Raw genomic sequence first — 15,247 nt, forward strand, 5'->3', positions numbered from 1 at the left:
AGAGGATCTTGCCCTAAAAAAAGATATTAATTTTGCCAGCTCTGGGATTGATTGGTGTGCTTGCGTACAATTAAAAGCTTGATTTGGGCAAAAAGCAAGCATGCATGCAGTGTTAAATAAAGGGGGGCCTGTTCCTACACCACTGGACAGTTAGGAGAGCACTGAATGGTCTCCCATGCACCAAATTTGAGTAACCACAATTTATTTACAATGTAGTTTCATGCTTGTGTTCATGTGTTGCTTATAGCAGCATGCATTGCAAGCCATGAAAATACTATACTATATAATATATAGATGTACTTTAATACCATAAGTTGGGCTGTAGAGACTGGCCATTGAGGTAGTTGAAGACACTAGCTGTGTTTCTTTGATTAAGGCAACCTTAGTGATGACTACTCAGTGGTACACTAGTACTGATCGAGCTACTTTAGTTGCCGAGATCCAATAAAGAGGTCCAATTATACTAGCACAGGTGTACATATAGAACTATAATTATAATACTAATTAATACTTTTCGTTTCTATATCTACAATTCCACATATATTTATAGCTAGCTAGCTATAGCTGCATATGGGCATATACTTTTTTAGAGATTATGAATCTATGTACAAGACCAGCCTATATATAAGTACACATTCCAGCAGCCAGTATGGATTACTTTCACATCGATCTGGAGCAGTGTTTCATTATAATACATGTACACTGTACAGCTATATGCAGTCTATTAGGGTGGATACCCGGGGGAATTTCGCTCTTAAACCCATATTATAGTGTTTCATCATCAATGTTTGCCAAGCCCATCAAAACAGCATAATGAATGCTTCAATTCATGACAGATCTATATAGACACTGTCTGTACATGTACATACACAACAAAAGCAAAAAGCGAGACATAGTAAATGTGCAAGTTGGTTTATTTCTTGGCTAGTAATTTTCTAAAATCGTCATTGGATAGTTTGTTCCCCTCACCACTAGTACCACTAGTAGTGTTCTTGTCTCCACTGACTGCTCTCTTGGCCAGGGCTCTGGAGTAGAGGGATGTTGGTCTTACGCCGACTTGTCACTCTGTGGTGTGTGTGTGGAAGGCGTGTGTATGGGGGGGGGGGGGGTAAAGCTACTGGAACGTGACAAGTACAAGTGCATGTAATAAGATTATGGAATTAATATTTGGCATGGAAAGCATATGTACTGGTCAGATATGCACGCCATCAACCCATCAAAATAGTTTCAGATCCATTAGCATTACTGTGTCCTTAGCTATTAATGGTTTGACCATCACATGTACGTGTAGGGGTAACTAGACATGTACGTGTAGGCGTAACTAGTAAGTGTACCAGCTTACATTGGGTTGTTGTCTTGCATATCTCTGGGTGCAAAGGTTGGACGCTTAAACCCAGTTTCAGTTTCAGGTCCCCCGAAAGTGCCCTTTGACCCCCCCTTGGGAGGGTTGGAAATGGCCACGCTCATCCTCTTCATTCCACTGTTGTTGAGTCGAGCCACAGCCACATTGGCCGAGGACTGTGTGGGGTGTGTGTGTGTGAAATGGGGGGGGGGGGGGGTAATCATTTGTCATCTGAGACTTCCCTTGGGAAAATATTTCTACATGCACACACACATAATTATGATCGATAACAATAAAAAATACATACATGTGTTAAACCCTTTTCTTTTTCACTTTCACAATGCCTGTGTAACAAATAATGTACAGAGAGAGCCTATAGACATAAGTGTGTGGTTCCACTGTGTACACCGTAGTGGTTGACTAATGTTTTTTCAAATTTGCATAATAGTATAGTAAAAACCACCTAGCCTATAGCATGTACATGCATGCACTGTCCCACACATACTTATAAACAGCATTCATAATTACGCTACCTGTTGGAAGTGTTCCCTCAACTCATGGTCAGTGATGTGATGAGCGATGTGAGACACAAACACTGGCTTTAGAGTCAGAGCGCTGAGTTGTCTACGTGTGGTATGTGAGGGTGTGGTGGGCGGAGGGGGTGGGGGTCCAGTTAGGCCTGGGATACCATATATAGTTGATGAATAAATCTCATACATCAGTCCGGATCCGCTTTTCTTCGATTTCCTCAGCTACATCATTACGTTCAACAAGAGGACTTCTCAGACATTTACATATATAAGGCCATGTCATCGGATGTTCTGGATCAGTGACTTCAAGACGCTTGCCCACCATTTCCATTAGGCGGCGTTTGTTATTAGGGTATTGGTTTTCAATCTCTTTCAAATCAGAACGCTCCATTTCAAACGCCATTCCCAATTCGAACCAATTATTGCTTGCACTCTTCAGACTCTCACAAATTGCTCGATTACCCGCTTTTCCAGCCAGAACAATAATGGGATTGGAGGACGGTTGTTTTGCAATTTCTAGTGTTTGGTTCTTGCTAAGAGGTGACGATCCTACACACACAGACACACAGACACATGCATAAGTACATAATTATTGCGAAAGTTGCATGCCAGTTGTAGAAGCGCACTGTATGACAAGCTGTATACACATGGTGGGTCAAGATTATCAGCACTTTTACTGAATCACATAATATTATTGGTAGAGAACGACCAAGTCTTACACTTGATCTACTTCAAGGATACATTGGAGGACGTACAACCTCATGCAGCCTCTACAATGGAACCCTCGGCCTGATTCTAAAAAACATGTTTATAGTTACGGCAACAACATAGGGTAGTATTATTGACTGAACGCCAACTAGTCAAAATGAACAGCATTCGGAGCATTCTCTTACTTGCATTAAAATCATACCATGTGCATCTGCCAATGATCTTTTGCGCTGGTGTGAGGCTTGAGGATCTGTATGGCCATTGTATGCGGTATAGAAATAAAAACGTAAGCTATATGTAATCTTGCATGTGCCGATAAACAATAAATCAAAGAGTTATAACAGTAGATAAGAGTAAGAGTGTTGAACTGCTAGTAACAGCATTTGCCTGCTCCTGCATGCGTATAGTAGTCAGTACTAATTAATTTGATATGTTAGGGTCAACCTCAATACCCTATTTAATAACATTGACAGATATATATATACTCAGTCATACAACTATATTATAATAGTACACCTGAATGCACAATTTAGGGGGGGAATCGGAACCAGAGGGCCCCCCTGTATGACACGCTGGTTTTGACACCCTGGTTAGTATACATTTGCTTGACAAAAGCAGTGCAACGTACGTTTCTGTTTCTTGACCGCTGGTTGTTGATCATCTGACATATCTCTTCCAGGAAGTGGTCTCTTACGGCTTGACCATTGACTCTCATTATCTTTTTTGACTTTTTCAGCAGCCTGAGAAAAAAATGATAGAGCTATAATTATTGCAAAGACACCAATATTCTGCCTCACACAACCCCCTAATGTTCCCACACACACACACACACACACACACACACACACACACACGCACGCACACACACACACACACACACACACCCTTGCCTCACATACACAAACACCACACCTTCCTCTCTCGTAAACGGTTCAGTCACTCACCAACGCCCCCTCAACACTAGCTTCCCTCTCAGATGGTAGTAGGGCCTGACAGACTTGCTTTGGCTCATCACTGGGAAGTATTCCAAATTCTACAGAATCAGTACATGTTCCATTAGGTCTATTATACCCTCCAACAATCATTATCTTGTCTTTAAAAGCAGCAGCAAAAGGGTAACACCGAGACTCAGACAGTCGACCTTTTAGCTCCTTCCAAACTTTCTCGTCTTCGTGATAGACGTAGACAAGTTTCGTCCCAAGCTTCGTCCCACTTGCGTCTGATTTCCAACCTCCAATTGCCAGTATACAATTGCGAAATGACACACACACACAATCGTAGAGTTCCAAGTCTTTTACAATCTTAAAAATGTCTTTATCACTGGCTTCATTGCTGTGAGCTTCAACAAGCTCTGACACTGTAGCAACACAAGCACTTCTGATTGGATCAAAAGGAGACACGTGTCCCCCTAGTATGTAAAGCATGCCATTGCACACACATCCAGAAGCACGGTACACAGGATAAGGAAGGCTGGCAACCTCACGCCATTCTTTGTGTTGGCATGTAATAGTCAAAACGTCCACTGTATTTACTGATTTTAAATCAGCACTGCAGCCACCAGCTATAATTACGTGGTCTTCGCTATAGACAACTGTCATCTGGCTTCGTTCGGTTTTCAGTTTTGGGTAAGTGATTGAGCGTGTCCATTTTATATCGGTCAACTGGTAGATAGCATTCGTAAATTCTTCTTTATCTTTATTTGTTCGATCCACTTTACGTTTGATTCCACCGATTGTGTGAAGAAGGAATAATTGGTCAGCGCCTTGGTAAGGAACAGGCAGTACAACCAAAGAACAATCTCTGACAAGGCAATCGGCCCAAACTGACCATCCACTGGTCAAATTATATGAATAGATTTTTCTGCTGCGATAGTGTCTGAAATATGCCGTGTCACCGTGAAATGCAGCATTGATGGGGCTGGAAATGTTCTGCAGAGATCGAATATCACACTTCTTCCATTGCAGCTCATGGGGGAAATCACTAGGCCCAGCTGGAGTGGAAAACAAAAATATAACCCATACAGCATAAAAAGACTATAATTATTACATAGATGTACTTACCATTAGTTGAGCTGGTCATTGAGGCAGTTGAAGAGACATTGCGTTCCTCTGACAATTACACCAGCACCTATTCGCTATAATACTACCTACAGTACTATAGGTCTATAGCTTATTATTACAATTGTATTACTACAATATAATCTCAGCTAGCTCATAATTTTAACTATAACAATTATCTGTCAACATAGTCTTACATTTAGAAGGCAGATCTATCTGGCAAAGAATTGAAGCATAGATACTATAGTATCTATGATTGAAGCTTAGCAGTATGAACATAATACGTACATTATCTTTGACTTTCAACTTATAAATGAGGGAGATACCCTGGGGATTTGATGCTAACCACACTGCATGTGCATGCACCTGCATGTAGGAATACTTTTGGTTTTTCAAAGCCAATTAAAAGGTTAGGCTAACACAACAGCAGCAAGACAGCAGAGACAACAGTATAGGAAATTGTAAGTACATGCACAACAGCTATTAATGTATAAAGAGTTGGTTCATTTCTTGGCTAGTAATTTTCTAAAATCGTCATTGGATAGTTTGTTCCCCTCACCACTAGTACCACTAGTAGTGTTCTTGTCTCCACTGACTGCTCTCTTGGCCAGGGCTCTTGGTAGTAGAGGGATGTTGGTCTTACGCCGACTTGTCACTCTGTGGAGGTGTGTGTGGGTGGAGTTACTGGGAACAAGTACATTATAATGATTATGGAATTAAAATTTAGCATGGATAGCATATGTACTGGTAGAGATACGCACGCCATCAACCCATCATAATGGTTTCAGATCCATTAACAAATTGCATTACTGTGTCTTGTGGCTTAGCTTGACCATTGTACGTGTAGGTGTAACTGCATACAATCCTATGTAAAACCTACTCAGGGTGTCATACAGGGGGGGGAGGGAGATATCCCCCTAGCTCCAATCCCCCCCCCCCCTTTCAATTATGACTGAGTGTCCATAGCTGGGTATTGAAATAACAGTTGATCTTTTTTTAGCAACATTTTCTGATTACTTTTCTCATTTCCCCCCTCTACTTCAAAATCCTGTATGACACCCTGCTACTGATCAGCTTACATTGGGTTGTTGTCTTGCATATCTCTGGGTGCAAAGGTCGGACGCTTAAACCCAGTCTCAGGTTCAGGTCCCCCGAAAGTGCCCTTTGACCCCCCCTTGGGAGGGTTGGAAATGGCCACGCTCATCCTCTTCATTCCCAGCTCATCACTGTTGTTAAGTCGAGCCACAGCCACATTTGCCGAGGACTGTGTGGGGGGGTAATCATTTATCATCTGAGACTTAGCTTGGGAAAATATTTCTACACACGCACGCACGCACGCACGCACGCACGCACGCACACACACACACACACACACACACACGCACACACACACACACACACACACACACACACCTCACTTGAAAGCAAATACCCTGTATAATAAATTGTGTACTGATAGCCTATAGTGTGTGGTAGCCTATAGTGTGGTCCCACTGTGTACACTGTAGTTAGTGTACTGATAGCCTATAGTGTGGTCCCACTGTGCACACTGTAGACTAGTGTACAGAGCCTATAGTGTGGTCCCACTGTGTACACTGTAGCTAGTGTACAGAGTCTATAGTGTGGTCCCACTGTGTGCACTGTAGTTAGTGTACAGAGCCTATAGTGTGGTCCCACTGTGTGCACTGTAGTTAGTGTACAGAGCCTATAGTGTGGTCCCACTGTGTGCACTGTAGCTAGTGTACAGAGCCTATAGTGTGGTCCCACTGTGTGCACTGTAGTTGGTGTACAGAGCCTATAGTGTGGTCCCACTGTGTGCACTGTAGCTGGTGTACAGAGCCTATAGTGTGGTCCCACTGTGTGCACTGTAGTTAGTGTACAGAGCCTATAGTGTGGTCCCACTGTGTGCACTGTAGCTAGTGTACAGAGCCTATTGTGTGGTCCCACTGTGTGGACTGTAGCTAGTGTACAGAGCCTATAGTGTGGTCCCACTGTGTGCACTGTAGCTAGTGTACAGAGCCTATAGTGTGGTCCCACTGTGTGCACTGTAGCTAGTGTACAGAGCCTATAGTGTGGTCCCACTGTGTGCACTGTAGCTAGTGTACAGAGCCTATAGTGTGGTCCCACTGTGTGCACTGTAGCTAGTGTACTGATAGCCTATAGTGTGGTCCCACAGTGTGCACTGTAGTGGTTGACTTGCAAGGTTTGCATTCAAGCAAATGTTGTCCTACCTCATCTGTGAACTCAATATAAGCAAAACCTTTCGACCTCCCCTCTCTGTTCTTGATCAGCCGAACCTCTTTGATCTCTCCACACTGCAGCAAAACACGTTAACTACAGCACTCAATATATCCACATAAAACATTAAGACAAATAAACCATTGATAAGACAGATTACTTGTCATTCAGTGTAATAAGTACTAGCATGAATGTACATTACATTTACTGTCCTTGAATACACAGAGCACCCCTAATCATGCTACCTGTTGGAAGTGCTCCCTTAACTCCTGGTCAGTGATGTGGTGGGCAATGTGAGACACAAACACTGTGGCTTTAGAGTCAGAGCGCTGAGGTGTCTGTGTGTGTGTGTGTGGGTGTGTGTGTGCGTGTGTGTGTGTGTGTGTGGGGGGTGTCAGTAGGATATGGCTAACACAGTACATACACTGTAACATAAGTGCACTATCAGTCGTGATAATGACGAGTAGAGTTACAGCACTTATTGAATGTAATGACATAATGAAATGCAACAACAATGTTCTAGTGCAATCAAAACAAAAATAATTTCACTAACACACTGCACAGTAGGTCAGTGGTGGCTATTTCCAATCCTCTATATCAATTCAACACACATACGTAGCCTAACATGTGGTACACTAGGTACTGGGCCTAACATGTGGCACACTAGGTACTGGGCCTAACATGTGGCACACTAGGTACTGGGCCTAACATGTGGTACACTAGGTACTGGGCCTAACATGTGGCACACTAGGTACTGGGCCTAACATGTGGCACACTAGGTACTGGGCCTAACATGTGGCACACTAGGTACTGGGCCTAACATGTGGTACACTAGGTACTAGGCCTAACATGTGGTACACTAGGTACTGGGCCTAACATGTGGCACACTAGGTACTGGGCCACTAGGTACTAGGCCTAACATGTGGTACACTAGGTACTGGGCCTAACATGTGGCACACTAGGTACTGGGCCTAACATGTGGCACACTAGGTACTGGGCCTAACATGTGGCACACTAGGCACTGGGCCTAACATGTGGTACACTAGGCACTGGGCCTAACATGTGGCACACTAGGTACTGGGCCTAACATGTGGCACACATGAGGTACACTAGGTGCTAGGCCTAACATGTGGCACACATGTGGTACACTAGGTGCTAGGCCTAACATGTGGTACACATGTGGTACACTAGGTACTGGGCCTAACATGAGGTACACATGTGGTACACTAGGTACTGGGCCTAACATGAGGTACACATGTGGTACACTAGGTACTGGGCCTAACATGAGGTACACTAGGTGCTAGGCCTAACATGAGGCACACTAGGTACTAGGCCTAACATGTGGTACACTAGCTAAGAGTGTGAGTATTTTTGGGTTAGTACTGACCATGCACCACCACCCAACCAGTGTGGGCACATCCCTGTACATTGTACATGCATATATACTTACTAGAATGTTTTGTGAGTGAAAAACTCTTTTTAAATGAGCCAAATCAGCAGAAAATTTGACACTCCTATCGTTTTGGCATGGATCGATCGTGATGTCATACAAGTACTGGTATAAGTTTTTGTAATTAATTTTGTAAAGTGATCAACACTGGCAAAATTTGCATATGCTTGTAAGTAGTAATAAATGATGGTATATAGTCACCTTGTCCCCCAGACTAGACACAGGTCTTCCCTTCTCCTTGAACTGTGAGACGTACATCGGACGTCCCTCAATCTCCGTCTTGTCAAGCCCCAGTGCACTGGCTACGGGGTCAGGGGTCGCGAACTCTACGTAGGCGTAGACATTGCCCTTGTTAGACTGGCGCGTTCTGATGAGCCGAATCTCAGCGATTAGTCCACACTAGAGATAATTATATGCAGCAGAAATATTAATTTTGTTGAGTACCCGTTATTTGTAAAAGTTTCCTTCAAACTTGTGGGAGGTAAAATATGTACAAAGTGTTACTGGCTGTTACTGGCTGTGTTATCGGATTACTTCAGTATACTGTATAATGTACGTACATAGCTACTTAAACTTCCACATAGCTACTTACACCACTGTTACTGTCTGTACACATATACATGTATATATATGAAAGGATCAACTAGCTACAATGTGCATACACCTAACAGGTGCATCTAGTAAGCAAACAACTGTAGCAGGTGATCTCTACACTCACTGGTGTGAAGATCTCCCTGAGTTCATCCTCAGTGGCCTTGAAGCTCAGGTTACTCACAAACACAGTCCTGGCCTCCTTCGGACCCTCTGTCTCAACCTTTGCTGCCTCTACTGTTGGAACCTTCTTACTGGGCAACTGTACAATGCCAGTCTCTGCTACAACTGTGCGTGTGTGTGTGGGTGTGTGTGGGCATGCGTGTGTGTGTGGGTGTGTGTGGGCATGCGTGTGTGTGTGGGTGTGGGCATGCGTGTGTGTGGCAAGGTCTAGTATTATAGTAGTGCTGTCATTAATTGAATACGAAAATTGGCAAGCAGTGCAACGTACATTTCTGTTTCTTAACCGCCGGTTGTTGATCATCTGACATTTCTCTACTAGGAGGTGGTCTCTTACGGCCTAAACTTTGACCCTCATCTCTGCTGCTGACTCTGCCCTTTCCTATGTCCATCTTTCTGTGCTTCTTTAGATCATCCTTTTTGAAAGAATCTTTTTCAGCAGCCTGAGAAAAAAATAATGATTTGAGATAATTATTGCAAAAACAAGCTCACACCACTCTACCACATAACTTCACACACCCACACTACTGCCCACACACACACACACACACACACACACACACACACACACACACACCTTTTCCCTTCTCGCTCGTACACGGTCCAGCTGTGCCTCACACCTCACCAATGCCCCCTCAAATGACTCGAGGTCGCCAGATTCCCTCTCAAACTGTAGCAGTGCCTCACACACCATCTCCGGGTCATCACTGGCAGAGTTGGACGCTCGTTGTAGTACTTTACGACAGCTGGCAGTGTCACCATGGGACCTAGGGGCGGGAGGGGTGGAGGGGAGGGTGTGCTTGATACGAGTGTAACAGAAACAATCCTGGGATCACAGTACATGTGTTACATGATTGTACAGTAATGTATAATTATATCTCAACTCTTTTGATTGGTCATAACTTGGGCTAGGAGCATCTAATTTCAGTGGCATTATGATTTTCTGAAAGCCCAGAAAAAGTTCTATCAGATGGCATGTTCAGCTCAACATTTTTGATCGGACCTGATTTTGAACTTTTCCCCCACGCTTTTTTGTCAAAATCAGCCCCGAAAATGACCTTTGATTTTAATACACCATCTAAAAAAGCTCACTTTAAGCTATCAGAAAAACATTAAATCATTGAAATTGGACCATCCAAACCCAAGTTATGGCCGTTCAAAATGTACGGTTTGTGTTATATAATGCGTGTGTGTGTGTGTGTGTGTGTGTGTGTGTATTATACTCCGGACATGTACAAGTACTGACTGTACTCCAATGTACCTCTCAATGCTAGCGTACTCTATCCAGTACTGTGCCTGCTTCCCGTGTCTACTCATCACTTCCACCCAGAGCGCCCGTGCCGTCTCCATATTGTCATAGCAACGAGCCTCCAGGCTGGCCTGGTAACGAGAGAGAGAGTCTGTAGGGTCACCATCCTTACCATATACTGTGGAGGAAGGGGTGAGATGATATTAGGCACAACACTGATTAGCTGTAAACCCAGAAAGTAATATTCATATAGATAATGCATCTAGAGATGTGCCCACACTGGTCAGTGGTGGTTGGTACTAACCACCTTCAGACAAAAATAAAGGCCTAGTTTACTACTAAAGTTACAACCAATTTGGATGATAGAAAACAGCCATCATTTCAAAAATTATAGGCACATCACTAGGCATCAGAATTATACTCCTACATGTAGTGGTACGGTAAATACTGTACCAATGAACTAGCACATGGTATTGGTGCTCTTACATGCTTCAAGACTGTCTCGAGCTCTTTTAAATGTCTTCCGTAACTCCACCAAATTAGGACTGGCCGTCTCCATGCCCTCCACCCCCTCCTTAGGGGTCAAAGGTGAGAGAGGCATGTGTACCTGTCTCCGGAGGTAGTCACAGTATGCAGTCCACAACTTGAGATAGTCTGCAGCCACAGAGAGATTGCCCTTCAAGCCCTTCTCAAACACAGCTGCAGGAGAAACAGAAACGAAAGTATTAAAATGTTTTCATACACTGGGACATCTCTAAGGGCAACAATGATTATTATGATAGAATGTTCCAATAACATGATCACAGCAATGTATACTACAGTTACATGTAGCTAGAGAGAGTGGCTTATAAAAGTAGCAGCAATTAATGTTCAATCAGTTATTCTTTTAGCTAAACATTATTTGCCGAGATACTTACATTGGCTATAATTACTGTACCAACATACACAATTGTGTAGCAGCTAGCTTGTAGGTACATGTACAGTAGAGACATCATCCTGTACTAACTTTGTTACTGACCAACAATTTCCTCGTGATTAGTCTGGACACGCTCCAGTGCCCGTGTGTAGCTCATCCAGAAGTCGACCACCCACGGACAGTTACGCAGTGACTGCTTGCAACCAGAGACAACGACCAAACCAACCTTACCAAAGCTAGTGGTCTGTTTGAGAGGCGGAATAGATCACAAATTAACTTTGAGTCAACATACTTCTGTTTTGAGCACACATAATACTAGCTCTTTAGGAATAAATATGCAAATTACACATAGCCAGCTGCTCACTATATAGTTGAGATAGTTCTTCCAGAGCTGCTGGTCTAGAGGGTGGTGGGCCAGAGCCCGCTTGTAGAGGGTGTGGTTAAGGGAGGGGTCTGCTTTGGACTGAGAGAGGTGGGCCAGGTAGCGAGTGTACGATACTAGGGGAGGAGGATCAGCCGAGGACTGTGTGTGTGTGTGTGTGTGTGTGTGTGTGTGTGTGTGTGTGTGTGTGTGTGTGTGTGCAAACTGCGATATAAAAGCTAAGTCTCAAATGAACAGTTCCAACCTCTCAACAAAGGCCACCTCTGAGTATAATCCTTATGTGTGTATGTTATATAGTACAGTTACACTACAGGTAACCAAGTCAGCAGAATAGAACTGCTGAGCATGCAATACTGTAAAACAACAACAACAGTCCCAGGGTATCTTTTAAAAATGTGCACTAGTGGGTGAAAATGTAGGTCCCGAATAATTACTAAAGGGGGTGATTGAAATTAACTTGCTCCCAGTGGGTGACAGAATATTCCTTTCATTTCAACCCACACTAAAAGAAACTCTATAACTGTCATTCATTTCCCTCTCACCAATTCTTCCTCAAATGGACGATATTGTTCCAACTTCCTCTTGGCAATGCCATACACCGGGAGACCCTCCTCTGAGACCACACCCTCTTCACTGAAGGACTGGTAGTCACGGAAACCATCCTCCATTCCTAAAGTATAATTGTATGTTCAGCAACAAAAGTAGTACAGCAGGTCACTTCACTGCCAATGAGCGACTGACTAAGTACATTTTGTATATAAGTAAGTAAGTTGGTTAAGTTTCTTGAGAAGCTTTTCCTCTATGTACCGTATAGCGGGTATATTTCGAGGGTATAAATGTTCGCGGTTTTCGCGGATTGAGCCTGTACCGCGAAAATTTATACCCACGAAAATTTATGAATAGTAGGCGTGTTCAGTATTATGGATTCGAGGCTAACGGTGTGGTGGTACAGCTGCATGTTGATGTGCGCATGCACCAAAAGGCTGGAACTCACACCACGAAAATAAAATCCGCGAAATCCTTTGTAATGGTCCATCCACGAAAATTTATACCCTCGAAATATACCCGCTATACGGTATATGGAAGGATCATCATCACGATCATAGTCTCACCGATGTGAGGCACTGCTAGCTGACGCTTGTACAGCTTCTCCACCCTTTCATACTGAACTTCACTGTACACAAAAAACAATAAAATAGATAAAGTGGTGTCCAATATTTAGATCCCCCCCTTCAAAATGCAGCCTGAATGCAGTTATATCATAACCCCCCTCCCTCCGCCCACTCACACTTGCTGTACCACGGCCGCCTCCTCCGGGTTATTCTGTTGCATCTCCTGTAGTGAGTTCAGCACAGCTCGCTCAAACTCTGTGTATGCATCCCATAATGCCTTAGCCCCGCCCACATGAAGTCCACACGCTACAATCCCTCGCTCAAACACGTCTCTGGGATACTCCATCCCCTCCGGCATGAGTGACATGTGCTCTACTGTGAATCGGGCGAATTCCAACCAGATAGGCACAGCTGTGTGTGGTGTGTGTGGTGTGGGTGTGTGGGTGGTGATATTGATACTGATATTGACTCAGTGTCTAGTGTAGCATCGAACAATCATGAGATTTAAAGTGATAACATACTTACAGAGATAATCCTCGACAGCTGTCTCAAAGAGGATCCTGAGTTGCAGGGCAGCCTCGGGTAGAGAGCACAGGGGGAGCTCATCTCGTATCCACTGTAGCCACAGCTCTGTGACGGTGTGTGAGGTATGAGGGTGTGTGAGGTGTGAGGGTGTGAGGGGTGTAAGCAGTAACAATAAATAGTTGAGGTGTGTGAGGTATGTGGGGGTGTGAGGTGTGTGGGGGTGGGGGTGTGAGGTGTGTGTGTTCTGGATACCTTCAGATAGAGGGAAGTTGTTGCTCATGTTTTGACGAGCTTGCCTGGCTCTATCCAGATCTCCGAGTTGCCGTAGTAACTCAATGAGTTGCAAATGTGAGTCATAATGAAAGGGGTTCTCTTTTAACTGCAGAACAGATAAAAAATGAATTAATTTAGTGTGTAATGTGTACGATGCATACACACGCACATTGATACAATTGTCTTTCATGTGCGTACGTCAGATACTATTGGGCGCTTTTGAATATTATACAATGGTTTACTAGCTAGCATTGTATAGCAAGGTATATCTCACCACTGCTTCCAACTCTGTTACTTGTTTTTCCAGTTCCATCTCTTCTTCGTCTCCACTGGAGCTCTCATTATCAGACGCTCTGTCAACCTCCATTTCTATTAAAAACGCACGTTGCAAGAACGTAAACAAATTAACATTTCTTGTTTAATGACCCTTTACCAAATCATTATTTCTGTTGGGTAAAGATCGATTTTAAGTTGATTACATTGGGATTGCATGTTTGGGTGTACGTTTGTTAACTATCTTTACCATTTTCTAATTGTACTGACCGGGCGTGTTGAAAGCTTTCTCCCCTCTCCTGTAATACTGCTATGGGTGGATATTTCTCTTCCAAGAGAGGTAAAGGGGACGGTGAAGATGAGACTGATTCCAAAAGACAGAAAATGAACGGCAGAGACATCGGGATACTGAAATCCAAAGAGTATCAGATAGTGTATGGTGTTGAACCTGTGGCTGTACATGATCTCCCTGCTCATGTCAGGTCCATGTTCCTGCTCAAGAGAACAGGGTGAGCTACTGGTGTGGAGCGTATGACATAGCTACGTTCATACACTTTATTGTAGTGTTAGTACAATTGCTATTTCATCACCCGCCCCCCACACATCACTCACTCCTCCCCCCACACACACACACACTATCACAGCTCAATGTTCTTTGACGAAGATGGTGATCTAGCGCACGAGTTTTATGTTGAGGAGAGACGACAAAACAAGTCAAAGGTCAGATGGACGATGAAACGAGTACTGAGAAAGTTGAGACCAGAGGTGAGACTACTATAGTATCTAGCATTCGTCATGTATTAAATTGTGGCCGTGTGGCTGATGCTTGAAGAGACCATGTTCATTGGAGCCTCACATGTACAGAAGATGCATTCTAGTACAGAAATTAGAACTCAATTTAACACCTTTTTATCGATATCTAAACTAAGCGTATTGACTAGCTCTCTTTTCGCTCTAGAGATACTGTAACGTTTGAGTGCGTATGCATTGTTCCAGTATACTCTCTCACTTACTCTTCTAGTGGCCTTTGATAGATCCACTTCAACGATTGTTATAGGCACCGTACATGCTGAAGTAAAGCCGCAAGCTATTGTACTTGCTCAGCAGGGTCTTGTTATACAAGATTTTGTAATTTAATATGATTTACTTTTCCACTACAGGGAGATGTTGTGCTACCTGTACCGAGGCTCAGAAACAGTGTACCTATTGTACTATTGGACTCAAATGCCCTCATAGTGCCTAGATGAGAACACCCTCATACCACGTCACGTGTGTGTCTTTGTTTTGAATACCATACCACTTTCGATCATGAATAATTATTAATTAACAATGTCAATCATCATTATACTGCAAAATTGATCGCAATCTCTCAGATTTCAAGTAGATATAAACGATAAATAAAGGACAATGAAATGATAATT

At 43.4% G+C, this 15,247-nt stretch overlaps 2 protein-coding genes across 3 annotated transcripts; one reads left to right on the plus strand and one right to left on the minus strand.

Annotated features, from left to right (window-relative positions):
- Window positions 1–773: 773 nt before the first annotated feature.
- LOC135345364 (squamous cell carcinoma antigen recognized by T-cells 3-like) lies at window positions 774–13,986 on the minus strand. 2 transcript variants are annotated; one of them, XM_064542775.1, is made up of 24 exons: window positions 13,828–13,986; window positions 13,533–13,659; window positions 13,281–13,385; window positions 12,932–13,166; window positions 12,756–12,817; window positions 12,186–12,313; window positions 11,626–11,784; window positions 11,364–11,505; window positions 10,832–11,044; window positions 10,358–10,523; window positions 9,674–9,863; window positions 9,368–9,539; window positions 9,044–9,204; window positions 8,527–8,724; window positions 7,121–7,213; window positions 6,869–6,952; window positions 5,717–5,901; window positions 4,641–5,294; window positions 3,525–4,570; window positions 3,209–3,320; window positions 2,783–2,830; window positions 1,876–2,421; window positions 1,343–1,518; window positions 774–1,065 (listed from the first exon to the last, which is right to left on the minus strand). In XM_064542775.1, the coding sequence occupies exons 1-18, from the start codon at window positions 13,918–13,920 to the stop codon at window positions 5,141–5,143; spliced, it is 2,667 nt and encodes an 888-aa protein (XP_064398845.1). In that variant the 5' UTR covers window positions 13,921–13,986; the 3' UTR covers window positions 774–1,065; window positions 1,343–1,518; window positions 1,876–2,421; window positions 2,783–2,830; window positions 3,209–3,320; window positions 3,525–4,570; window positions 4,641–5,140. The 2 variants fall into 2 exon arrangements, with proteins under 2 accessions (XP_064398845.1, XP_064398844.1); XM_064542774.1 differs by having other exon boundaries at window positions 3,493–4,570.
- Window positions 13,987–14,062: 76 nt separating this feature from the next.
- Window positions 14,063–15,198, plus strand: LOC135345375 (tumor suppressor candidate 2-like). Its single transcript, XM_064542794.1, has 3 exons — window positions 14,063–14,335; window positions 14,471–14,591; window positions 14,987–15,198. The coding sequence occupies exons 1-3, from the start codon at window positions 14,139–14,141 to the stop codon at window positions 15,071–15,073; spliced, it is 405 nt and encodes a 134-aa protein (XP_064398864.1). The 5' UTR covers window positions 14,063–14,138; the 3' UTR covers window positions 15,074–15,198.
- The last annotated feature ends 49 nt before the right edge of the window (window positions 15,199–15,247 follow it).

This window comes from Halichondria panicea, chromosome 12 (assembly GCF_963675165.1).
Source record: "Halichondria panicea chromosome 12, odHalPani1.1, whole genome shotgun sequence".
Lineage (NCBI taxonomy): Eukaryota > Metazoa > Porifera > Demospongiae > Suberitida > Halichondriidae > Halichondria > Halichondria panicea.